The sequence below is a fragment of the Calidris pugnax genome, unplaced genomic scaffold (assembly GCF_001431845.1).
Source record: "Calidris pugnax isolate Ruff unplaced genomic scaffold, ASM143184v1 scaffold70, whole genome shotgun sequence".
NCBI lineage: Eukaryota > Metazoa > Chordata > Aves > Charadriiformes > Scolopacidae > Calidris > Calidris pugnax.
Window position 1 is genome coordinate 728,417 of NW_015090862.1, and position 26,505 is coordinate 754,921.

The following is a 26,505-nucleotide window of genomic DNA, read 5'->3' on the forward strand; positions in this document are numbered from 1 at the left end:
TCCCTCTTCTGAGGGCGGGCAAGGAGACTCCTCCACAGCGCCGCGCGCGCCGCCCAGCCCGCCCCTCAGAGCCGCGCGCGCCGCCCAGCCCGCCCCTCAGCGCCGCGCGCGCGCGTTGCCCGCGCGGCGTCTCCTTTAAGAGGGAGCGGTTCGCCATCTTAGGTTTCTCCGCCCCCTCCCGCCACGTGACGCCAGAGGCCGCCATCTTAGGCTCCCCGCGTCGCCGCCTGGGCTCGTCTGGGTCACGTGGGGCGGGGCTGGTGGCGGAGCGGCGCGGCGCTGAGGGGAGCGAAGCGGAGCGGCGGGGCCGGAGGCTGAGGGGCGGCAGGCGCCATGGGGCAGTGCGGCATCACCTCCTCCAAAACCGTCCTCGTCTTCCTTAACCTTATCTTCTGGGTGAGTCAGGGGGCGGGCTGGGGAGAGTCAGGGTCTCCGGGCGCGGGGCTGCCTTCTCCCTCAGCCCTGCGGTGAGGGCAGGGCCCGGCCCTCAGGGCGCTGCGGGCCCGCTTCGGGCCGCCTCGCCGTTCTCCGGTCCTCGCTCACGTACGGCAGGAGCTGGGAGCTTCAACACCCCCCCTCCCACCGCGTCGCCGGCTCAGTTTTTATTTAAAGGCTTTCTGTTAATCAGGCGTCCTGTGTGTTTTCGCGGGGACCCGTGTTTTAGTGGTGGGCGCAGTCCCTTCCCTCCCCTCCCACCCCAGCCCCCCCTCAGAGTTGGGCGGGGGATAAAGCTGTTGCCTCAGTAGCCTGGCAGTAAAGGTTTAATGAGCATTAGAGATCTTGAGGTAGAAATGCTTGTGTAATTGAATACAGCTGGAGTTGCTTTATTGAGCTTTTCAGGTCTCTGCCAGTTTAATTTCTGTAGAGCCGTTATGGCCCTCTAGTTTTTGGCCTTCTAGTTTAAGGACGTCTGTCCCAGATACTTAGCCGTAAGTATGGAGCACCGTTTTCTTCCACGTATTTTTAACACAATATTAGTATATGTATGAAACTTAATAGTCCAAAAGCAAGTTTCACTTCTTCCAAAAACAACAGTTACTTGTATTTATGCATCACTTAAACCTGCCATAACTACAGTCGTGCTGACAGTAAGACAAAAGCTTCCCTGGGCTGTTGGAACAGTGGGTTGCTCTAAGTGACCTTTCTCAGGGTGGACATACAGGCTGTGGCTTGGTGTTACATTCACTGTAGTAATTGGCCTGTCAGAACACCATAGCTCTAAATAAATGAAATCAAATTAAAGACTGTTGTGTAGACTTCAAGAATTCCTTTTCTGCATTTAGCTACTGCATTTCGCATCCTCTAATCCTGGCTCCAGGAACAGAAGATCTGTTGTCCCAGCTGTTCAAAGACTTCAGCTTTGAAAAAGTAATAGTGGGTAACAAGATATTAGAACATAAACACATAGCTATATATAGCTACATCATTTAATATTGAAAGCCATATGAAATCTAGCATGTGTTATGGGATAAGCGTTCTTGTCGAAGTTTTTGCAAAGGTATGCCTCTCATGGGTGCCTAAAAATGAATCGTGGTCGGGGAAAATGCGTATCTGTGCAGTCTCACCAGCATTTGTATATACAGCTGTTCAGAGAGATGAACAGTAAATGTGAGGCATATTTGACTTTTAAGTGGTGCATATTGGGAGTCTGTAATTTCAACTGAGGTGCATAGGCTTCATTCTTTATCATTGAAGCATGAGGTAATCACACCATTTTTATAGTACAGCCGTTTGTTTGGAATCTGCTTTTTTTTTGGGTGTGGCTTTTTGTTACATGCATAGTTGCAAATGGCATCAAAAATGGTATTTGATAGCTGCTATGTCATAGCTAAAGTTTTTGACTGTACATGTAGTTGCTGAGAGTTGCGTTCTGATGGCATCTTGAAGTAATTTTTTTCTTTAGTTTCTGATATAAATTAGGCTCTGTTTTGAATAAATGAACACACATTCTGTAGGCGCTTTCTCCCCCACTGCAAAAGTTTAATGATAGTTTTCACATTTTATATATTTGAAAGGTATTGCTTGTTATTTGCTGCATTTAGTAGTTCAGTTGTGTGTTGAAATTTGCAGTTATTCAGTTTGAACAGTTGTGGATAGGAAGTTATTTTGTGTGATACTGAATCAAGCGCTTTACAATTTTAATGACTTTTTTTTGAGACAAACTTGACTTAATTTAAAAATGGATAGATTGTATTTAGATAGGATGTGCTTTGTGTCAAATTATAATGTCACCGATCTTGTATTCTGTAAACCATTTCCAGGCTAAGAAGTCAACTTATGTTGATAGCTTTTTGGCAGATAGGTAAGTGGGTTGCTTGTGCTGGAACAACCTTACTGCTCATCAGCTGCATGTGGAATGAGGCAGGCTTTCTAAAAGTGAGAATTACAAAAGTCAATGTTTATCCTCTCTTTAGCAAGCTGTAGCCTAAAAACAGGAAATCTACATACTTTTATCAAAAGTAATACATCTACATTTCTAAATGGGAAAAGAGAACTCCAGCTCTTGATGTTTCATTTGTTGGCTGAGCTGTGTATGTTAACATTTGGTGCCCATCTAGTTGGCAATGTAATTGCTTCTGTGCTGTTACAGAAATCTTTTGCTTGTCATTCATATGTAGTTCCAGTTTTGATAATTGGATCATTCAGATTTCCACTGGGACTTGTCAATAGATAACCGCCTAAAATTGGTCAAGTTCAACTATGAAACCTCCTTTAATTGCTTTTATGGATTTAATATGTCTCTACAGGGTATCATATATAAGTCTTATGTATTATGATCATCGTCATCATCTTCATGGTCATCTGTAGGTAACAGCAAGCTGCTTCTGCATAGTTTGCTATCTGAAGTTCTGCAAGAACAGCTGACCAAAGCGAATTATGACTTCCCTGCCACCCCTACCCCCAACCATGGGTCTGCTATTTGTGGGAGGATGTAAAAATCCAGAGTGCTTTGGTAGCTGTCCTATGAATGCGAGGTGTTCAGAAAACTATCACTTCTGTGGCTGAATAGAAAGCAGAGATATTTTTGTTATACTCTGTGGTCTAGAGTGTAACCTCTTTTTCGAAAAAATTTCTTTCAAACCTTCTGAAAAAGGCAGCTCAGGCTTGCTGACAGGTCATAGCTGTACTACTCAGTCATCATCTATGACTGCTGACTTTAATAACCCAAACTTCACTCAATTTGCCATTGATTCTAGAAGTTCATCTGCTTTTGGAAAGTCTTGTGCTACTTGTTAAATTTCCTGGTTGACACTATAAAAAAAACCATCTTGCTTCTGTATTCTTGTGAAAGGTTTTTTCACATCCTGTTAAATTCTTAAATTGACTGTACATTACTACATGTTAATAATTACTACATGATTTTATTGTTTTTTAAAAGAAAACGGGCTGCAGGAACAATCTTCCTGTTACAGCAGGACAGGTGCCAGTTTGTTGTATAGGAAGCTGGGTGGGCTTTATGCACCTTTCCAAGTTTTTGGTGAGGTACTTGGACAATTTAGCTGAGGTGTATTTGAAGGGGCATCAAGCATCGACTACATCTGCTGTAGACCTACATATTGCCTTGAAAACAAAATACTTCAGGAAAGTATCATCATGAGTAGTAGCCATCAAGAGTAGCATGATACAGATATTGTGTGAAATGCCTGTTTGAGTTTTGGGTAATCTGGCAAGGACTGCTTAAGCTCAAAGGTATTTTACAAATGCAAAAATGCATTGATGAGAAGCACCAGTTAAAACTTGCCCTTCTTAGAAAGTTCACAGCAATCCAGATCAGATTAATATGTTTCTTAGTGTTCTGTTGTTATGAATTGGTTTTGGAGTAGATATGATAAATGGGAAAGGAAAAACAGTCCTTCAGCTGATCTTTATCTTGTCTTAAGTTTGCATAAGGTCTTTTTCGGTCAACTAAAGACTTCTTTTTCATTTACATAGTGCTGAGTCCTTTTCTTTAAGGAAAGGAATTGCATAGGAAGTAATTGTGACATGAAAGACAATACATCTTAGAAATAAGAAAAAGAAACTTATTGTACATATATTCTCAGAAATATTTTTGGTGGAGCGGGAATCCCAACATTGATCAATCTGTGGATTTAGGATGGGGAGTGGTGTTTATTTTCAGTGGGGAAAGATAAGAATGATTGGTGTAACAGGAAGATATTAAAATATAGTCTTAAAAAAATGTTAAAATAGTAGTTGATAATTGGGAATATTTTTTGATATCTTGATGATGAAATATCAAATATGACCAATTGCAAATGAAAGATGATCATAAAGTATTAGAGACTATCATGGGTGTTCTGGGTTTTTTTTTTAAATTGTTAAAGTGCAAGTCTGCATTGATTTGAAAGAGGAAGAAAAAAATTTACCTGGAACAAATACCCAAAGACTACTGTCAAATGTGCTTATTTTGTGAACTCCAAATTTAAGGCTTCCGTCGGGTGACTTGCATAATTCAGTTGAAAGCAGTTTGAAGAAATGAGATGAATACAAAAATGCTAGGGAAATGTTTTCAGGCTTATGTTTAGGATACAAGATAGATGGATAAAATATTCAGAGACACTTGTAGTTTTGCCTCAGAAAAGGGAGTCTATTTTATATTTCCAAAGAACGTATGTGCTTTGACAGCCTGCTCTGCTAAACCAGTACCTAACACCCTATGCTTGCTTTGAGGTGGTTTTTTTTTCTTCACCTCTATGTCCTACTCCTTGCAAAATGGAATGAACTCTGCTTCTGCCATACTTCCAACTCAGTAGTTGCAAACTAACTTTTTAAGTTGCTCTTGCAGTTATTTAACTGACTGAAATCATTAATTTTACAGTTCGTTTGACTAAGTTATTATAAAACATTCTTTGGTATGATTGTTAAGAGAAATCTCAAGGCTTCAGTTCTATACAGCAAGAATGCTTTCTATGATTCTGTGCTCACTTTACAACTTAGGTATGATCACCACAGTACAGCAACCATAGGATTAGACATTATGTAGTACTTAGAGGAGCTATCTGTGTTATCCTTAAAAGCAGCTGAAGCTATCAATGTGTTTGCAGTGTGTTTTGGGTTTCTGGTCAAAAAGAAGAAAGAAAATGCAGCAATGGGAAAATACATTGCAATTTAGCAGTAGGGAAAAAAAAGAGTAGAAAAGTAGTGCTCGCTTCCTCTTACATGTGGGAATAAGCCAAGTGATTTTTCTGTTTTACTGGGAGCTTGAGAATTGTTTCTGATCTGGACATTCAAAGGCGGTGGGTTAATGAAGAAACTTCTTGAAAATTTTTTGGTGATCAAAGACTAATTGACAGATGATCCCCAAGGCTACCTGCCATGGATTACTTGACTGAACCTTCTTTTTTGTCTTGAAGATCAGTCACTTCTGGGTGCGAAAGTTGAATGTTTTGCACTTCTGCTGCTGTAGTGAAATGAGTGTATTTGTAGGACTGTAACAGTTTGGAATGTCATGCATTAAAGAAATTAATTTGTAATCAAAAATTAACATTTAAAAGTCTGGAAGTGTCATGCCCTCTCTGAGTTATTTTTCTTACAATATGTGAGTTTTCAGGTAGGAAATGTGTACTGGGGCCTGACTTTTGGTAGGGCTTTTATTTGCTTTTAAGTATTACTGCAGTATCATTTATGTTTCTTTACAGGATGAGTTTCAAGTTTTTGAGGTTTTTTTGCAACTGGTCTTGTGCTTGAAAATAGAGCTAATACCGAACAGAAGCAAAAACAACTTGCAAAGCTGAGTGTGATATCTTTGAGTAGTACATGGAATTTGAAATATCACTTTACCTGGCGAAACTTCGTACCATGGAGTAGTCGTCATTGTTCTTGTGCAGGGCAAGGAATCTGGAAACAGTGGAGCACCAGGTCAAGTTACAAACCTGATGACTAAATAGGTGTAAAAGAATGGCTATATTGTTCACATATTGTTTAGTTTAAAAAAAAAAAACCAACCCAAAAACACCTTCGTCGGGTGGTACACTGCTTCTTGCAATGCCTTTCTTAGTGATACTTAAAATATGTAATGCCAAATGCAACAACAGCCTAGCACAGCCTTTTGCTTTAGCTGCAAAAGCATTTGAATTGGAGGTTTGTATTTTTTTTTATAGTGTTACAGAATTGAATTTGGCTACTGTAGACAAAGCAGCCTGGCTTTCTTGAATTTTACTTGGCTTTTTTTCATCAGCCTTTAAAATATTTCTATAGTTGAATGGAATTGCTAGTTTTCTTCTCCCACAGGACTTCATAAGACAGTTATAACTCAGTGTTCCAGTTAGACGAAGTAGAACAAAGTAGAAGAGTGTCAGGAAGCCATTGGGTTCTAAGGTGGATGGGCACCCATGTAAGTAGAAAAAAATAATGTCAAGTATGTGTGTGTATTTGTTTCGGAGCAGAGTGGAGAGGGAGATATGGAGTAGCAAAGTGGTGAAAAGAATGTAAGAGAGAAATAAACAGATATATCCTATAGGGCCTTTGAAGTTGGAACTGAGGAATTATATTTTGAAGGACAGAAAGCTAAAAAACAAAAAACAGATCAGGGAAGCTCTTTCTCTGACAGTAATCAGGCTATCAATACTCTGGTGTTAGATAGAACTGAAAATGTCAGAGAATTGCAGGAGAAGTCAAATAATGTAGAAGTTGTGTGAAAAAAACTTTTAAAGATACTGTTCTAAGAAGTCCAAGAGCTAGGGGGCATACCCTAGTGTTGGTATATATGGAGAAAAGTGTTACAAAGAATGGAACTGATGAAACTGTAGAGCCTCAAAATCTCTCCTGGAATGTATGTTTCTTTTTTTTTTTAAAAAAAAAAAACAAAAACAAATGAAACAACACCCACAAAACAACAAATGTTGTGCACGTTCGCATCAGTAGAAAGGCAGTGAGAGCAAAGATACACTGAAGTTTAACATAAGGAGAGCAATACACACATTGGGAAGGTGGTCCTAGGACAGGATCCAGACAGAAAAGCTGAGGGACTGTTACTGCAGAAGTGTTTTTCTTACTTCCTTTCTTTGCTTCTATTTCTCAAAAACTATGCAGATGGTTCTATTTGAATATACCATAGGTGTATTTTACAATCCCAGTCTTGAAAGTTGTTTTAGTAGTGGAATGACCATTTACTTGACTTGGAATAGTACCTATATCACTACTAGAATTCACCAATCAGCAATGGTTAAGTTGGCAGTAGTAGTAGGAATTTATAAGTAGGTGTCCTTACGAAAGAGGTGAAATATTTCTTTTAGCTAATTGGACATCAGGTGTAAGTGTTTTCTAACATATAATACTTTGCTGCTACCTTCACTTGCTTGTTCAGAGAGTATGTGTTTTTCTTAAAGCACATAAAATACAGATTCTAAAGGGAAAAAAACCACCCTAGTGTAGTTAATTGAAAGAGTAGAAAAAAAATTCAAAACCTCTTTTTTGTGGATTTTCTTGTCATCCCAAAGTGTAGAAAATTCAATAGCAAGGTAAATAGCAGAAGTAACAGGGATAACAATGCTTTGTAAAAAAAAAAAATGTATAGTCATTGGACAAGTTTTCATCAGATCTGTTTGGGAGCAACACTAGTAGGGTAATATAAGGAAGCATCAGTTTGCAAATGGAGCTGCGGTGTCCATGGCTGATAAATAAATGATCAACAGACCAAATAATTAAATATCTTCTTACCAGTCATCATCTTAGCTACCCAAAATGTTAGCTTGCAAACTGCTGCAGTGTGCGAGCATTACTGAAAACATGAAGGCAGTTCTTAGTGGGTGAGTGCAGCTTACTTGGCAAAAAAACCCAAACAAATAAAACCAAATCAAACAAAAAAACCCCAACAACAACAACAAAAAACCCCAAACCTGATACTGTCTGAAGGAGTGCCTGCACAGGGAGTGGCCTTGTATACCTCCATGCATGTGAAAGGTGAAAGCTGACTTTAAAATAGGCATGGGCTTACGAGGCCAGCCCAAAGATGGGGGGAAAAGTTTACTTACTCTAAGAGCCCTGAATTTTAAATGTGCTTTTCTATAATGCTTTGAGTGATATTTGTCATTGTGTCATTAGATCTTCCATTTTTCCTTCCAGTTCGTTGCATGCTTGTGCAGCTTCTAATAACTCCTTAGAGGCCCATGCCAAAGTAATAATATCAAGCTTTTTTTTGAACTATAGGAAGTCTATGTATTTAAATTTTTCCTCTGATGCAAAGGATGTCTAATTGTTCAAGCCTTTTGCAACAGTTTTCATTGACTGTACTTGTCAGCCTTCTTAAAGGTTAATTCATTCTAAAATAAGAGTATGCCACTTCAGGCTCAGTATTACAAGTTAGATGCAAACAACTCTAAAAGGACATGTAAATGCTGAATAACCAGTTATCTCCCTAGAGCACGCATGTGACCTGGCACAGATTCAGGGGCTGCTGCCACCTCTATTCAGGGCCTTGAGCAGATTAAGTTTAGAATTCTTCCTTCAAGCCCTGTTTGTGAAAGACTTAGTTGAACTGTGCACAGTTCATATATTTGGCTTCCATTTAATGATAGGAAATACATGATTGTAAATGTGGTAGCTTTTTATTTAAATATCTTTGACTTGAGCGAGTTCGGACTTCTGCAGATTTACTGTTTATTCTGCAGGATAATAAGCATTGAGAGTTTATTATTTTTTTTTAGTATTACTATTATCCTTGTGTCTTACGATAAAAATTTCAGCTTCTAGATGATTCACTTTTGGGGAGGCAAATGATTTAAGTGTATGGTACTGTTTTGGGGTTTTTTTTTCTTTTAAAAAGCACGTGTTCCACTTTATTCTTGGATTGCAGCAGATAATGTGTGTGCTTAACTGGTGCAGTACTGATCAATGTAGATTGTGTACTTTGTATAGGTAAAACTAACCCTTCATCTTTATCTGTTGCCAAAGTATTTATGCTTTATTTACATTAAGGTATAACATGGTATTATAGATGTGGAACCAAACCAAATTGTGCTGGGGACCGGATGTTGAAACTATTGAGTTGTGGGGAGGGAGGGAGGAAGGAAGAACCTCAGGTTAGTCTGGTCCCAATGGCTGAACACCTCTTAGCAGTAAATACACTCTTCTGGTTTAGTTTCATCCAAAGTGAGTCCTGTTGGACACTCCTAAGACTCTTGCAGTGATGCAAACCAGAAAGTAGTAAGTGAAAATCGTCAGAAGATGAGCAAAAAGGATTCCTTCAAAAGCACTTTCCTAATGCCAGCTAAAATGTTGATGTAGAGACCTTTCCCCTTCCTGGTTTAGAGCTGGCTGAAGCATCCCGTGGTTGTGATGGAAAGGAAAAGGGAAGGCATTTGAAACTTGTTATCCTGTCAACTAACTGGGTAATGTGGCTGTTTTCATTGTTCCATGACAGACTACATACTGTACCTGTTCAAAAATAGTGTTTAACTGTGATAAACAGGAAAGGAGTTTTAATCTTCATAACTTTTAAAATTTGTGAAAGCTTTAGCAGGCAACCTTGCTTTCAGGACTTTTTTTTTTTTCCTCCTCCGAAGATTGCTTGCTGAAGTGATTGAGGAAGAGATAGCAGTAATTTTTAAGGGTATGGTCACTTCATTAGGTAGAGGCAATGTCTTTATCTTCAGCTTCCTCATGATTCTAGTGCAAGGCTTATAGACATGTGAATGCACACTGCTGTTCCAAAATTCTGTAGCTTCTTCCACAGAAACACCAGTTCCACGGCATTCTTTAGAAGCAAAACCTAAGGCCAAATGCTGTCATGGCTGATTAGTCATTATAGTACCATTTGTGGAAAGGATTTAGTAAGTCTTCAGACCAGGCTGCTTTAATCTGAGAAGTCTAAAGAAAAATCTGCCTTTCCAATAGTCATTACAGAATATTAATTTTTTTATCAAGCACAGAGTGTGGCCTTGGCTTCTGAGACAAGAAATTTAATCTGTATACTTGTGAGACTGATCTTGTGTGGCATAATACTGGAAGAGTAAGGTTTCTTAAAATGTTAATGTTTCTTGAGGTAGGGAAAGAAAGCTAACACCTGTAGACAGGTTTTTTTAAAGGTTAAACTTTTTTGTTTGTTTCAAATACATTCTTTAAATGCGCTCATGTGGCTTATGAATTAGATTTTTCTAAGGAAAGAAGGAAGCCACTTAAATTTTACACAACAGAGAAGGACAAAGGGATTTACAAATGGTTATGATTTCAGTTTTGTGGTAGGTTTGCTGTGCCTGATGCTAACCACAGCTGTGTTTTCATCTGCCACCTTGCAAAATCCCATATTTCTAACAAGCATTTTAGTTCTTAGAAATGGGAGATTACATCACTGTCCTGTCATTCACAGGCTTCATCGCTAGGCAACAGTTAATGTAATTCCATTGTTCAGTGACACTACTTTGAATCTTTGCTTTGTGTACAGAAATCGTGTGTCTGCATTTTGCCATGTTGTAGCTAACATGCCAGGATTTGTATAGTTGGATTAGCATTTCAACGTCTTTTGTGCAAAGGGGCGATTTTGTGATAGCTTGTTCACTTCAGATTTTCTTGTCTGGAGAAGATGTCTTGCTGTTGGTCTTTGACTGTTACTGAATTTTCAGTTTCAGCACCGTTGTATCTACCTAGCATCTTTTATTGGATGAAGGTGAGCCTTGTGGATGCTTTTAAGATTCTTGCAGAGTACACACCTTCACTGCAGAAAGAGAAGCAGAGAGTTGGAATATCCAACTCTCAAATCCATGCAGAACTGTTGATACTTTTGAGCTGGCTCTTAATACCTTTTTCTTTGACATAATGTTTCTATAACAAAGTGCTGCAGGAGATACTCCATATATAAAGTATTACTCCAGCAGTGGTTATGCAGTATTGTTTTATAGGGAGTAGTTGCAGTAATATTGCAGTACATCTAACATACAGTAGCAAACAGTGCTGAAATAGCTGGTGCCAGTCCTCCTGTGGCTTGTCTTGTTCTGTGCCATGCTGAGCAGGCTGCCTGGGGAGGCTGTGGAATCCCAAGCCTTAGATCTTAAGATTTTGGACAAAGTTGTGAGCAACCTGGTCTGAATTCATTGTTGAGCTTGCTTTCAGCAGGAAATTCTACTAAAATGAGGTCCCTCCTGGCCTGACTTTTTGATTCCGCAATGGTGTAACTCAGTCCTATAGTATTATAGCTACTGAAACGAGCTATATGTGTGTCTGTCTGCTCTCCTCTTCACAGTGCAGGGATAGGGGTAGCTGCAAGGCCACTGAGTGGGAAGGGAAGGCTGGAGGCAGCCTGCAGGGTTCTTCAGAGGAGAGCTGAAGTTTGTAATGTTCCAGTTGAGAGAACTCTTGAGTCCAGGGTATGGATTGGATTATAATGGGGACACTGCCCTTTACTGCAAAATGAAATTCCCCAGATCATAGCTTAGTCGTTGCATCTTCGGAGTGGATTGTTTTAGCTTTACCAGAAAAGTGTGTCCAGTATTGTCCATCATTGCAAAAAGTCCATCACGCAAAAATTAATGAGGGCCTTTTATTTTGAAATAATTGTATGTTAGCTGGCTCCCCATGCAACAGCTGTCTGTCCTTCACTAGGTCTGCTCAGCCTAAAGTTAATGAACATATTGATGTGTTGGTTATTGATTGATTATTGATGCGTGCGTAACTGTAAGGGAAGTAAGGTCATATCAGATTGATGCAAGTGCTTTGTCTTAGTGTTTTAAATCTGTATAGTGGCAGATCCATCCTACAGGTCTTATTTGCAATACCTTAAGTGATTTCTTGTTTGTTTAATAGACCATTTTGTACAATGATCCTTCTAAAAATGTCTCTTGAAAGTTTTGTGGTATGTGTCTCTAGGTATTTGATTCTGCCTTAATATAGCATTTTAAGCTAGTTCCTACCTGCTTTGTTGATTAGAATCAGATTTTCTAGTGCTTCACTTCACTTCACTTCAGAAAGTCTGTTGGTTCTAGCAGTTCATCTTTCCCTAGCAGGGGTTAAATTTTGCAATATGTGTATCTATTCTGTTCTGACATTAAACTGTAGGTATTAATCAGCAAAATTGAATAAGTAGTAGGTAAATAATGGCAGATAAAAGAACTGCATATCTGTCTGAAAAGCTGTTGAATACCAAATAATTTGGTGCTTAGGTGGGCTGGAATCCATGGGAAGAAAGTATTTGAAAATAGGGAGCAAGATTTTGGTGTTCGTAGCATGGCTACCCTTGTTTCTTGACTACATGCCTCAGAAGACATCCATAATATAGTCAAAACTAAATCTGCCTAGGTTAAATGTAGGTTGAAACTACTGGCTAGGCTTCATTTGAGATGTTCCTACTAAACGTATGCTATAACCTAGTGAAGATGTCTACATTCTAAAAAGTAATTTTATTTCTGCGGAAGACTACTTTATGGTGTTTGATAAAATAATTGTTGCAAAATAGCCTTGCTGGAAGGAGGGTTTGATGTCCAAAGGAACTTACCACCTTATTGTGTTTATTGTAGGCAGCAGCAGGCATACTGTGCTACGTGGGAGCCTATGTGTTCATCACATATGATGACTATGATCACTTCTTTGAAGATGTCTACACACTCATTCCAGCAGTTATTATCATAGCAGTGGGAACACTTCTTTTTATTATTGGACTTATTGGGTGCTGTGCCACAATTCGCGAAAGTCGCTGTGGACTTGCTACGGTAAGTTACAAACTTTTTATGCAGTGGTGTTTGTCTGTTGTGTATTTGGCTGCATTCCCTTTTACTTTATGACCTTAAATGTTTTCCCCTTATATTTTGTTATAAGCATCTTATTTCAATTTTCTGTTCTGGATAATGGTGTTAAATTAGCCGGTTTTGGCAGCAGAAGGCTTCTCAGTTTTACCCTTTTTTTTAGAACTGTGGTCATCATATTAAAAAAAATATAAAACCATATCATTAAGTCATAACAGTTCTTAAATCTCACTTTTATCTGTTCTGGGTGATAAGCTGAAACTGGACAGAGTGAAAGGTGAGCCAGGAGCCTTCAAGTTTCAAGTATTTTGCATCAAGTTTAACTGATCATTATGATGCCTGAATATTTTTCTGTATGGCTTAATATGGACACTGCCTTTGTCTGCAGTATTTTATGCCGTGTGTTTCCAAGCATTTTAACTGTAACTTTGTCTTGAGAATTAGGTTGGAGAGGAGAGGACAGTATTTAAACTGTCCTAAGGAGAGGGATGGGTGTGTCGGGAGTTTTTTGGATACTCTGTAGACTTCTTTAACAGTTTATTTTACAAGTGCTTTTAAATTTACCAAGACAAACTCATAGCTTGCTGCCTCTGTCAGTTCATACAGAGCTTAGTCTGAAGAAATGTTCACTTAGTCCGTCTACCACTCTTAGTAACAGACTGGGTATCTTCTTTAATGTGACATTCCTATTTATCTAACAGAAAAAAGATTGAAAGAAACACTTGATTAAAGCACCAGCAGAGTGTTTTCAGTCCTAATGACCAGCAGTTGCCTGGCTAGGCAGCATCTTACTACGTGGTGAAGCCATGAACACTGGTTTCTTGAATGAAGTTCGTTCTGAGCTGTTTTGGTCAACTTAACAGCTAAATTAAAGCAGACAATTAAATCAAAACCTTAACTGAAAAATTACTTTAATTACTAAAATCTATATGGAAAGTAAATGGGTAAAAAGCATTTGTACTTGATTTCTATTTTACAGTTTGTGATCATCCTGCTCTTGGTTTTTGTTACTGAAGTTGTGGTGGTGGTTCTTGGATACATCTACAGAGCAAAGGTAATGATGTCTCAATGTCAGTAAATGTTTTGTTGTGAACCAAATATGTAAATGTTGTGACCAAAATACAGAGGTGTAATCTTTACTGTTTTTGATTCTGTAGAACTGTTAATGGGTATTTAAGGGAATAAAACCAAACCTCTAAGTGGGTTAATTTGAAATATCAATATCTTAAAATTTATAACGTCAATATCCTTCAAAGCAAAAAGATTTCTCACGGGCAAAAAACTAGCTGGAACAGTAGGACAGTAGAGGGAAGTAATGGAAATTGATACCTTTCTGTTTTCCAGATGGTCTTCTAATTTATTTATGCTTTGACTTAGTGAATGATTTAGTTTACACAATGTTTGAACATAGGGTGTGTTGTTTTGATATGCAATAACTTAAATGTTGTCTTGTGTTTTGGTATACAAACTAACACTGCATAATGATAAAATCAAATAGATTGAATGTGTTAATGTGTACTGTCTAGCTTCATACAGCTTATTGACAAGGGTTGTGGCTAAAGGAATTAAGGGAAGTTAAGGAACAGGACCAGGGAAATAAAATTGTGTTTCTACCAGCATAATATGTGGCAGAAATGTACCACATGGTATTACAGAAACCACAATGTAGCTTGAAGAAATTTCAAACTTGCATAGTTTCACTGGCTTTATTTCTGTCTACATCTAATTTTTGATAAAGTATTAGCAGAAAAGGCATTTTTAGCTGTGATGTGTAGTATGATCGCATTATAGGACACTCCAGTGATATCTTAATAACAGGAAGCTGAACTGTAACACCTTTTACCTTTTTTGGCCTTCTGTGTTTATATAAATAACCCAGGTCTTACTAGTTCAGTATTCTCTGCTGCTTGCTTTCTCCTGCTATCCTGGAAGAAATGGTGAGACAGCCATTAAGTAAAAATCTACAGTTTTTGCTTGGTTTACAACAGAAGACTGCCCTGAATAAGCAGCTAACAAGAGGACCTTGAACCACACATTATAAATCTGATTTGATAAGTTAGAATAGGTTGCTTCAACAGAAATGCTCTGTTGGCGATGCTTAAATTCAGGGTATATTTTTCCCATGGTCTACACTTGATTTCTGGTATTTTGGTGGTGCACTGAGAAGACCATTTGAGACTGAGGCATGCAGTGGAAGGAAGTAGCCCTTAGAAGCAATTGAGGAGAGCAGTAGAGTTCCTGGAGAATAGGGAAGCATGTTGAGTTCCTATACATTAACTTGAATGCTGCCTTCTGCACCAGTTCTTGCAGAGGCGTAGTGCGTTACAGTGTATTCAGGAATTAACTGTGGATCTGATCTGTACTAAGCTGTGGTCATCTTACTCTATTCTGTGTTCCAGTCTTAAAGAGGCTTATTCTTTCCTAGTTGACAGCATTCAGAGCAGATAAAATCAGATGCCTAGGTCTTTCTTCCCTAGCCCATCTGAAATTACACACTTGAAACACTTAAACTGGATCAGTCGCAGCTGCATGTTCCTGTTGCCTCTTGCCTTTGTCTTGCTGTCGTAGTTTCATAGCTGTAGGTAGTGCAGGGGCAGAGCTTGGGGGGAGAGGGAAGGCAGTCTCTTTTTGGTGGTGGCATGGTCTTACGTTAAGCCGTTTGTGGGAGCCAGTATTTGAGAACTAAATCCTTAAATCTTTTGAAAGGACAGACAGGTTTTTTTAGTATAAATGGCAGTTTTCTACCACCCTGCAGTATTTACTGTCTTAAACTATTGTTTTCAAGTGCAACAGGAATGTCAGAAGTAACTTAAATTTATTAACAGTGAACTGGGAGGTGAATTCTGCTTAGGTTTCTGATTATTTTTGCCAGGATAAATAAGGCAGCTCTTTGCTTTGCTAATTTTGTTCTGTAATTTCCAACATGGCATGTATAGATCTCTAGGGTTTTTTTGTTGATGGTTGTTTGGTTTGGGTTGTTTTTTTTTTTAAAAAAAAGGCACCCAAATAATTTTAGGATTACTTAAGTGTTAACAAAGTTCCAAAGAAAACTTTACAAACAAAAGGAAAGGTGGAAGTCATGGCAGCTGGTCATCAAAACTGTTGGTACCAGCAGACTGAGCATAGTGTCTCAAGATTAAGTGGCATTGTGCCCTTCTAAGTTAAAATACAGTGATCCTAAAATAGCTTAATTTTCCAACATGCCTCTGTAAACCTGTGTGTGTGGATCCAGTTGAGTCTCCTACTCCTTCAGAACAAGGTGAAGTGTGCCTAGGTTGTAATGTGATAGACTGACCTGTTGCAGAGTCTGCTGGCATGGGACCTTAGCAGTAAAAATAAGGCTTTCTGTAATTGGCAGTAGGGATTTAACAGGCAGTCAGTTGTCTGAGGTGTTAGTGGCTTTTTTCCCCCTGGGTAGTTTACTCTTTTCATTTTTCATAAAACCTGCCAGTTAGCTAGAGCCTAGTGATTTCTGTTTGCATTGTATATAATTTGCATGGCTTTCAGGCATAATGTTGCCCTAATTGAACCCTAAGCCAAATGATATACAAGCAAGCGCTGCAATCAATGATTTAAAAACCTATATGACAAATCGAACAGCTGTTTTGCTATTAAGAATCAGAATTGTAAATCATGTTAGTTAAATCATCAAACAATTGATTTTCAGCTAGTCTGAGGGAAGTTGTCTGTGCAGGCTAAATTGACTTTCAGTCCTATCTGTCTTGATACAGATTTACTTGTGAAGAGAACCAGCATTCTTGGGGGAGGGTGGGGGATGAAGCTTGTGCTATTGCTGCAGAAAATTCTTCCCTTAAAGCATTTAAGGGAATGATGTGTTGGCAAGACCTTCCTACTGTAACTTGCAAATTTAAAGAATATGCGTAGTTAGTTAATGCACAGCCCTAAGATGACATTCCTTGCACATAATTCCAGTTCAATGTGATAGTAAGATTAGCTCTGTTTTTTTCTATTGTACAAATGTTTAGTTACATCAAACTTTCTATGCATTTAAATAACAGTTTACAGGGAAACATATTACTTAAAAGGTTCTAGTAAGGTTTCCTCTAAAATGGGCGTTATAAGATGCCTTTTTGGGGGAGAAGTGATGATTCTTGGGTGGCATCCATTTTGAACACATGTACTTGACAGCATCTTTAGCAGTTTGACTCATCTGCAGTAGCTTTAGGAGCTATTCCAGTAGCTGTTGCTATGTACAACGTACTGCTATCAGCTTTTCTCAGGAGATGGGGGGACTGGGACTGAACAGAGAGCCAAAAGGCCTCATCTTTGAAAATTTACCTGTGCTTTAATCGGAATGGGAAGAGCAGGAGAGCAGGTGGTGTGACTTGTATTCTTGTGGTCCCAAAGGGAATGAGGTAGCCCAGATGGTTATACTAGTTTTGGTTTGGAACTTTGAAAGAGTAGGAAGTGGAAAGGTAAATGCATGCTCTTATGGAGAACATAATGTCTTCGTGGAATGTCTACCACAGTGTCATGATAGAAGCAATTTCCCTTCTGAGATAAGTTGCAAAGCTACTTTGTCTGAAATCTTACAGAAGATAGGTGCTTTTTTTTCTCTCATCCAGTAGCCACAAATGAGCAATATCTTTGCAGAAGTCAAGTTAGAATTTTAAGAAGCTGTACTACCAAACTATGCGGACTTCAGACCATAGGGAATTACCTTGGTTTCCTCAGATGCTATAATTATAAGTAAAGTTATTTTACCTAGACCTGTGCTACGATTGTTGGTGTGCTAATGCAGATGCTTTCCTAATATTTCACAGGTGGAGGATGAAGTTGATCACAGCATTCGGAAAGTATACAATGGGTACAACGGGACAAATCCTGATGCAGCCAGTCGTGCTATTGACTATGTACAGAGGCAGGTGAGACTGCGAGACACAGGGGAACTCTTCAGTCAGATGCTACATTGCCCTGCTACTCGCATAGCTGATCCCCATTCTGACAAATCTAGGAAACAGCTGATTGGTCAATAAATAGCTTAACTCAGTTAAATTTAGTGGAATTATGACATTGTTCATGGGGAGATGCGTTTTGTGTAATTGGCTATGTATGAATCAGTGTTTGGATTCAAATATTTAGTGCTTATGTATTTTTCTGCAATGGAACATAATCTTAGTATGCTTGTGTTCTTGGTCTTGCAATTAGAATTGCTGTCTCACCCCTCTTCTTGACTGATAAATACATTGGCTCTTTACCTGTGTGATTTTTCAGTTGCGCTGCTGTGGGATCCATAACTATTCAGACTGGGAGAATACTGTCTGGTTCAAACAAACTAAAAATAACAGTGTGCCACTCAGCTGTTGCAAAGCAGCCCTCAGCAATTGTACTGGCAGTTTGACCCGCCCGATGGACCTTTATTCTGAGGTAAGACAACCAAGCTGAGCATAGTGTCTCAAGATTAAGTGGCATTGTGCCCTTCTAAGTTAAAATACAGTGATCCTAAAATAGCTTAATTTTCCAACATGCCTCTGTAAACCTGTGTGTGTGGATCCAGTTGAGTCTCCTACTCCTTCAGAACAAGGTGAAGTGTGCCTAGGTTGTAATGTGATAGACTGACCTGTTGCAGAGTCTGCTGGCATGGGACCTTAGCAGTAAAAATAAGGCTTTCTGTAATTGGCAGTAGGGATTTAACAGGCAGTCAGTTGTCTGAGGTGTTAGTGGCTTTTTTCCCCCTGGGTAGTTTACTCTTTTCATTTTTCATAAAACCTGCCAGTTAGCTAGAGCCTAGTGATTTCTGTTTGCATTGTATATAATTTGCATGGCTTTCAGGCATAATGTTGCCCTAATTGAACCCTAAGCCAAATGATATACAAGCAAGCGCTGCAATCAATGATTTAAAAACCTATATGACAAATCGAACAGCTGTTTTGCTATTAAGAATCAGAATTGTAAATCATGTTAGTTAAATCATCAAACAATTGATTTTCAGCTAGTCTGAGGGAAGTTGTCTGTGCAGGCTAAATTGACTTTCAGTCCTATCTGTCTTGATACAGATTTACTTGTGAAGAGAACCAGCATTCTTGGGGGAGGGTGGGGGATGAAGCTTGTGCTATTGCTGCAGAAAATTCTTCCCTTAAAGCATTTAAGGGAATGATGTGTTGGCAAGACCTTCCTACTGTAACTTGCAAATTTAAAGAATATGCGTAGTTAGTTAATGCACAGCCCTAAGATGACATTCCTTGCACATAATTCCAGTTCAATGTGATAGTAAGATTAGCTCTGGTTTTTTTCTATTGTACAAATGTTTAGTTACATCAAACTTTCTATGCATTTAAATAACAGTTTACAGGGAAACATATTACTTAAAAGGTTCTAGTAAGGTTTCCTCTAAAATGGGTGTTATAAGATGCCTTTTTGGGGGAGAAGTGATGATTCTTGGGTGGCATCCATTTTGAACACATGTACTTGACAGCATCTTTAGCAGTTTGACTCATCTGCAGTAGCTTTAGGAGCTATTCCAGTAGCTGTTGCTATGTACAACGTACTGCTATCAGCTTTTCTCAGGAGATGGGGGGACTGGGACTGAACAGAGAGCCAAAAGGCCTCATCTTTGAAAATTTACCTGTGCTTTAATCGGAATGGGAAGAGCAGGAGAGCAGGTGGTGTGACTTGTATTCTTGTGGTCCCAAAGGGAATGAGGTAGCCCAGATGGTTATACTAGTTTTGGTTTAGAACTCTGAAGGAGTAGGAAGTGGAAAGGTAAATGCATGCTCTTATGGAGAGCATAATGTCTTCATGGAATGTCTACCACAGTGTCATGATAGAAGCAATTTCCCTTCTGAGATACGTTGCAAAGCTACTTTGTCTGAAATCTGACAGAAGATAGGTGCTTTGTTTTCTCTCACCCAGTAGCCACAAATGAGCAATATCTTTGCAGAAGTCAAGGTAGAATTTTAAGAAGCTGTACTACCAAACTATGCAGACTTCAGATCATAGGGAATTACCTTGGTTTCCTGAGATGCTATAATTATAAGTAAAATTATTTTACCTAGACCTGTGCTACGATTGTTGGTGTGCTAATGCAGATGCTTTCCTAATATTTCACAGGTGGAGGATGAAGTTGATCACAGCATTCGGAAAGTATACAATGGGTACAACGGGACAAATCCTGATGCAGCCAGTCGTGCTATTGACTATGTACAGAGGCAGGTGAGACTGCGAGACACAGGGGAACTCTTCAGTCAGATGCTACATTGCCCTGCTACTCGCATAGCTGATCCCCATTCTGACAAATCTAGGAAACAGCTGATTGGTCAATAAATAGCTTAACTCAGTTAAATTTAGTGGAATTATGACATTGTTCATGGGGAGATGCGTTTTGTGTAATTGGCTATGTATGAATCAGTGTTTGGATTCAAATATTTAGTGCTTATGTATTTTTCTGCAATGGAACATAATCTTAGTATGCTTGTGTTCTTGGTCTTGCAATTAGAATTGCTGTCTCACCCCTCTTCTTGACTGATAAATACATTGGCTCTTTACCTGTGTGATTTTTCAGTTGCGCTGCTGTGGGATCCATAACTATTCAGACTGGGAGAATACTGTCTGGTTCAAACAAACTAAAAATAACAGTGTGCCACTCAGCTGTTGCAAAGCAGCCCTCAGCAATTGTACTGGCAGTTTGACCCGCCCGATGGACCTTTATTCTGAGGTAAGACAACCAAGGGATGAATTTACGTAGCCACAGTCATTTAATTTTCTTTTTAGTGGGAGCATGAAGTCTTGGGTGTATTTACTTCAACAGGAAATAAACATGGTTTCTAGAGGGTGGGGGGAAAAAAAAAACCAAAACAACCTCTCTCCTTTTTTCATCTTTGATATACTAAGTAATGACTTTTTTAATGTTTGGATTACCTTTCTGCCCTGGTGGTTAGAAAGCCTTTTGGGGCTTTTTTGTGTGTGTGTGTCTAAATGTGGTTGCCAGATGGATATATAAGAAGTCTTACTTGTTTCAGGGGTGTGAGGCTCTGGTTGTAAAGAAGCTTCAGGAGATTATGATGTATGTCATCTGGGCAGCGCTAGCATTTGCCGCTATTCAGGTAAGAGAATATTCTTTAGCTATAAACATTTTCTCCCATGAAATTCTAAACTACTGTCCAGGTTATTGCAAGTGTGGACAGGATGATGACAGCCTTAGTCCTTACTTGGTTTGAGGGAATAAATGAACATCAGTTAAAAGGAACTAAGCACTTCAGCACAGAATTTCTCAACCATGCATGGTCTAAAAACTACTGCTATGTGGATGTGTATTCTCTTAGATTTGAAGATAACTGAACAGTCAATATTAGATGCAGTAATCTACTAGAATGTAAATAGCAAAATATTTCTTGAAAACTAATTAGCTAAGTATTAACTGTCCTGAATGTGCTCTAGCATTTAAAACTTTTGAGTAATATTTAATTTCCAACTTTAAAACAGGTAGCTCATACTTCCTGCCACTTCAGAGGTACATCAGCTTAACTGTACTTCATGGCATACAATTAATGTCAGTACCACCCAGGAGATACACCAGGGTTTTTGACGGTGTGTTCTGCTCTTGTTCAACTGAGCTTTGCATTGTGTCTTGAAGATTTCTTGGTTTCTGCACTAAAACAACAAAAAAAAGGGTTCTAAGCTGGAGACCCTGCCTACTTAAAATTGAGCACATGCTGTTTCCCACATGAACCTTAATTGTTACAGTTACCCTGGTCATAAAAAAGTAACTGAGGAAATACACTAATGTGTATCTCAGTATTTATTTAGATTTTCTTTAAAAAAGAGACTAGCACAGTTTTCTAAACATACCTGTAAAACTGGTGGGTTTGAATGCTCATCAATTTGAGCAGCTTAGTACATTAATCACATTATTTTCACACTGTGCCAATGTTAAGGCCTTTAAGAAATGCTGAATTGAAAGAGACTTGGAAATTGATTTCAAAGTTACTTTTGTGCCCTTAATAGCATTTGAATTCAGAAACCATTGTACCTGTCCAGTCAGGTGGTTGAGACACTTTCATTTTCTAAAGCAGCTTTTGAGCTGTATTTTATGTTTGAAAGTAAATAATCATTTGCAAACAGTCATGTAAAAATATGGTTGAATTTCTATTTCAATGCTACAAGGATATACTCATAGGTAACATTGCATACAGTAGTATTGTTGAACTGTCCAGAACCAGATTACTTCAGCTATGGAACTTGAGATCTGTCCTCAGTCTTCTGAAAGAAGGTATTTTTTTAATTGCCATTGTTAAAACTTTAACTGTTAAAGCAGTATTTTGTCTGCTTGAATGCTGACATATGTTTGTGTAATGTAAACGAATGTATTTTCCACAACCGTGGTTACTGTGGCATATTTCCTATGTAGGAGAAAACTGTATGTTACGAGGCTGAGTGAGCTAAATCCCAAGAGGAGGCATTATTCCTAGTTTTGGCGTTTCCAGATTGATTAATTGATCCGCCCCAAAATGCAGCACAGTTATAATCCTCTCTGCAATTGGGCCAGAATTCCTGACACGTGCTTGCAATGGGAATGTGGCTCATCAATTCTAGGCAAGCACGTTAGTTGTATCCCTTCTGCAGTGGGTGCTCTTTGATGTGTCTCCATATCAGTAATGAAGCTATTGGCAGAAACTACATATTGCATAAACAGTTTGTCATGAAAATAAGAACATCTGAGAAATTTCTAGCGCTGCAGTATAGCATTTTAAAATCTTTTTGCTTAAAATAACCTACGTGATACTGTTTAGAAAATGGCTAGAATAAAGTTATGTGTAGAATACAGGGTGTTGGGAATACCCCTGAAATTTCTGTCTAGTAATATTCACTGAGGGATTATCACGTCTAAGCCTATCGGAGGTTATATTCTTGTATCTTTGCTCTACAGTGCAAGTGGTTGTAAATTCACATGTTTTTAAAAGACAGTAGTTTCAGTCAAGCTGATAGTGAACAGTATTCAGACATTCTCTTATCTCCTGAAACTTAAGAGGATGTCATAATGTATGGCTTATTTGTAAGAAAGAATTCAAGTATGTACTTAGCCTGATTCTCAGCAAAATAATTTGTGGGCTAATTGAAATGACCTGCCATCTCAGTCATGTCCTGTAAGCTTAGAGGAGTAATTATGGTTTTTCTTATATTTGGGTGAATTTTACTACCTTTCCTATACTGGCTGCATAGAGTCTACTCTGAACTGATTGTTATTTCGTATGTTGTGCAATAAGGTAGTCCAGAGTTCATTAACTCTAATAGCTTACATTCAACAAATTTAGCCTTCAGTACTTGCTTTAAAATGAAAAGGCTGAGGAGAACTTTTGCAAGGTTTGGAATTTGTAGAAAACTGAAATCTTTTCTGCATAGAAGTAATTTTTGGTATGTTCATGTTTTGGTTACCATGGGGATCTTCGCGTGTGCAATAATTCCCTGGTCTCAACCACAGTGACAGCACAGAACTATTAATAAATAGGAGGCAAACTGAAGGGAGCAAAGGCATTGCAGTGCAGTAGAAGTGCTGCTTAATTAGCTTCAAAGTTCATTCTTAAAGATAGCTTTTGTAATTAGTGATCAGTTACTAGCTACTGAGCTTGGCATATGTACATACAGCTACTGAGCTTTTTTTTTTGGTATGAAAAAAGTAAATTGGTTTGAAAGATTGGATAAGTTTACTGCTAGCAGGCAAGTTTAAAAAAAAAAAACCAACAGTATTTTTTCACAATATTAAGTACCAACTGAAGAGAAACAAAATCAAATGCCTTAGGAAAGGTTTTAGAGGCACTGACATAATTTCTTTAAGTGATACAATAAATCATTTCTGTAGAGAAAGTTCAAATTTGGGAGATACTTCTGTGTTTACAGTGAATTCTAGGAATATGCTTGGTGGCCTCCTGAAGGATAGAAGTGTTTTGAATAGCAACTCAACTGTTGATTGCATGAGTTTTTATGTTAGTACCTGATTGTTTTGGATTTTACACAAAACTGTATAGATTCCATGTCTCGAGTGAGTCATTGAACAGGATTATCTTTGTGTGAATAACTGCAAATGTGATGGAACTACCTTTATTTATTTGAAATACATGCCTAGAATGAATTACAGCCAAAGACTAAAGGAGATGTTTCTTTGCAGCACATTCTTTGTTTTATCCTTGTTTTGAACAGGAAACAACATGAAGTTTTTATGCTTGCGGGCTGCAAGCCTTCAGAGTTCGGTAGCCACTGGCGACTACCACGAACTCTCCATCTCCCAAGTCTAACATGAGGGTTTTTTTTTAATTGTGGATGTTACCTCTTCGCTTAGAAGTGCTGTGTCTATGAAGAGTCATTCTCTCATGTAACTTTTTTTTTCCTCTTACTCTGACCTGGATATAACAACCTGAGCAACCTGATAGAGCTGAAGATGTCTCTGCTCATTATAGGGGGGCTGGACTAGACCTTTAAAGGTCCTTCCCATCCCAAACCATTCTATGATTCTATGACAAGATATATTATATATATTTTCAGTCAGTCTGAACTGGAACCACCCAAGTACTGAGGAAAAGAGAAGAAAGGTGGTGTTATTACCAGCAGGCTAAAGTTACTCTGCATGCGCTTCTTTGAAGCTGAGCTGGTTTCTGCTATAGATCCAAAGCAGATAATGTACTCCAGACACAGAATATTATTAATCTTTACAGCTTGTTTCTTCCCAGGAAATTAAAAGCTTCTACTAGAATTTCATCATGCCTTTTTTTAATCACTGCTTATTTAGTCAGGATGTCTAACGCATTCTCTCTCCATTCTTTCAACAGACTTGAGTACTATTTTGCATGTACCATCATTAAGTTTTAAAACTTGTTACTCATGTGATGCTTGCATCAAACTTTATTGAAGTGAGCGATTCTCCTTTTGTCCCATTGCTGTATTTTCACTGGGTTTTTGCTGTATCAATGAAGAAGACAATACTTGATTGTCTGCTCACCCACTTCATTCTACTTTAATCTTTAAGGGGATTTTGGCGAGGCTTTTTTTTTTTTTTTAGAAACTTATTTACCTTCTTGGTGATGCTTTATAATTCAGAGCTATGACAGGAGCTGCACGAAAAGTTTGCATCTGTGAATAAACTTCTATGCATATGACCACATCGATGCAACCTCTTACTTTACTAGAAGCTATTACCAATTACTGCATGTCATAGACCACAACATTACCTTATTTTTTTTTTTAGTCTCATTCTACCTCCAATAACATGCAGCATCTGTAAAATGTCATGTCCAATGTTCCTGATAACATTCATCTGATATAAGTCTTGTAAATGTATACTAGGTGATCATACACTAAATTCCTGGCAAATTTGCCAGCCCAGTCATGGTATTGTGAATTTTAAGAACAGGGAGATGTCTAAAAGTGAATAATTCACGTTGGACTTAAACTTTCTAATTTGACATGTCAAACAAGACTGAGCATTTGAAAGATTTCAGCAGTGAAGTAGGTTCATAAAATTCTAATGTTTTGCTCCTTCCTTGCATTTGAATTTCACTTTGATTTTTTCATGCCAGATACAGTATCTAAAAATTGGTACCTTTCATAAAAAAAAAAATAAATCGGTAACTTCTTCCATCTGAATTGTTGAGGCAGAATTCAAGTGTCTGACCCAAGAATATTGGGGTCTTTTGTTAAAATTTTGTCTTCTGTTAAAAGACATCCAAGACAATCTTGCAAGAAAGTTTGTGCCGCTGACTTTTTGCAGCAGGAAAAGAAGCTTTTTCAAGGACGATGCGTTTGTTGCCATTTTCCTTATGGAGAACTACAGTCTTTTGGAGCATGCTGACAATTTCTGTGCTGCGGTTAAATCTCTTGAAGTACTTTGTACTCAGCTTTTTCTCTTTTTTCTCTCCATAGCTTCTGGGCATGTTGTGTGCCTGTATAGTACTATGTAGGAGGAGTCGGGATCCTGCCTACGAACTGCTCATCACTGGTGGAACCTATGCCTAGAGGAGAAGGCGAGCACGCTGTTCCATCTTATCTCCCTTACGTGGAAGGTGAATGGGCCAGGTCTACTGCGATAGCTTTCTTGCCCTAAGCTTAGTCAAAGCACCCCTTTCACAGACGAGGACAGCCGTACTGTACACTGGTGACGGGCAAAACAGCTCAGCTTTACACACACCCATAGAATTACCTGTGACTTTTCACTGTTTTAGCCAGCTATTCATGTATCTAAATGTTTTAGTATAATAGTAAACTTTCTGATTTCAGAACCATTTGCAAGTTGAGTGTACTTTGGTTGATATGAGAGTCAAAGGATGTGTGCCTACTTTGGTAGATTACCTCTAAGCATTTACTGGCTGAATCTTGCATATAGAGAGAGGATTTTTCTTTTTTTAAACCTTCACTACATGGAACTTTTTTGGCCAAAGTTGTACAAAGGAAGCCAGCTGTATTTAATTTGAGGAAAAAATATTTTAATCTTGCCCCTCACCAGTGTCACTTTTTAAAAACACTTAAGTGAAGTCCAGTACACTTTATATATAAAATTGTAAAAAAAAAAAAGAAAAAAGACTAACCAGAATTTTAGGATCATGTGACTGCAGTTTTGACCTTCGAAGATCAAATCTTTCAGACATTAGTGGTTTAAAATACAAGCTGGCTTTTCAGGAGTATAATGTATGCACTACTGTTCTATAATGAAATACTTCATTTTTCTATGAAGAGCGGTTTTATGTGTTGAGTGAACTGTTAGACTGTAGATCTTAAATTGGTTTGGAAACAATGTAGCCATGTAGAGTAGCGAAGTAGTATGTGAAAGTGATCTCAACTGTAAATAGTAAACCTGATTAAATAAATCTCTGTATATCCTCCCTACAAA

The 26,505-nt window shown here is 38.4% G+C and overlaps 1 protein-coding gene across 1 annotated transcript; it reads left to right on the plus strand.

The window, feature by feature from the left end:
- Positions 1 to 218: 218 nt before the first annotated feature.
- Positions 219 to 26,505, plus strand: TSPAN3 (tetraspanin 3). Its single transcript, XM_014944591.1, has 7 exons — positions 219 to 396; positions 12,447 to 12,638; positions 13,651 to 13,725; positions 17,456 to 17,557; positions 17,907 to 18,059; positions 20,651 to 20,734; positions 25,542 to 26,505. Exons 1-7 carry the CDS (start codon positions 334 to 336, stop codon positions 25,632 to 25,634), a joined length of 762 nt encoding a protein of 253 aa, XP_014800077.1. The 5' UTR covers positions 219 to 333; the 3' UTR covers positions 25,635 to 26,505.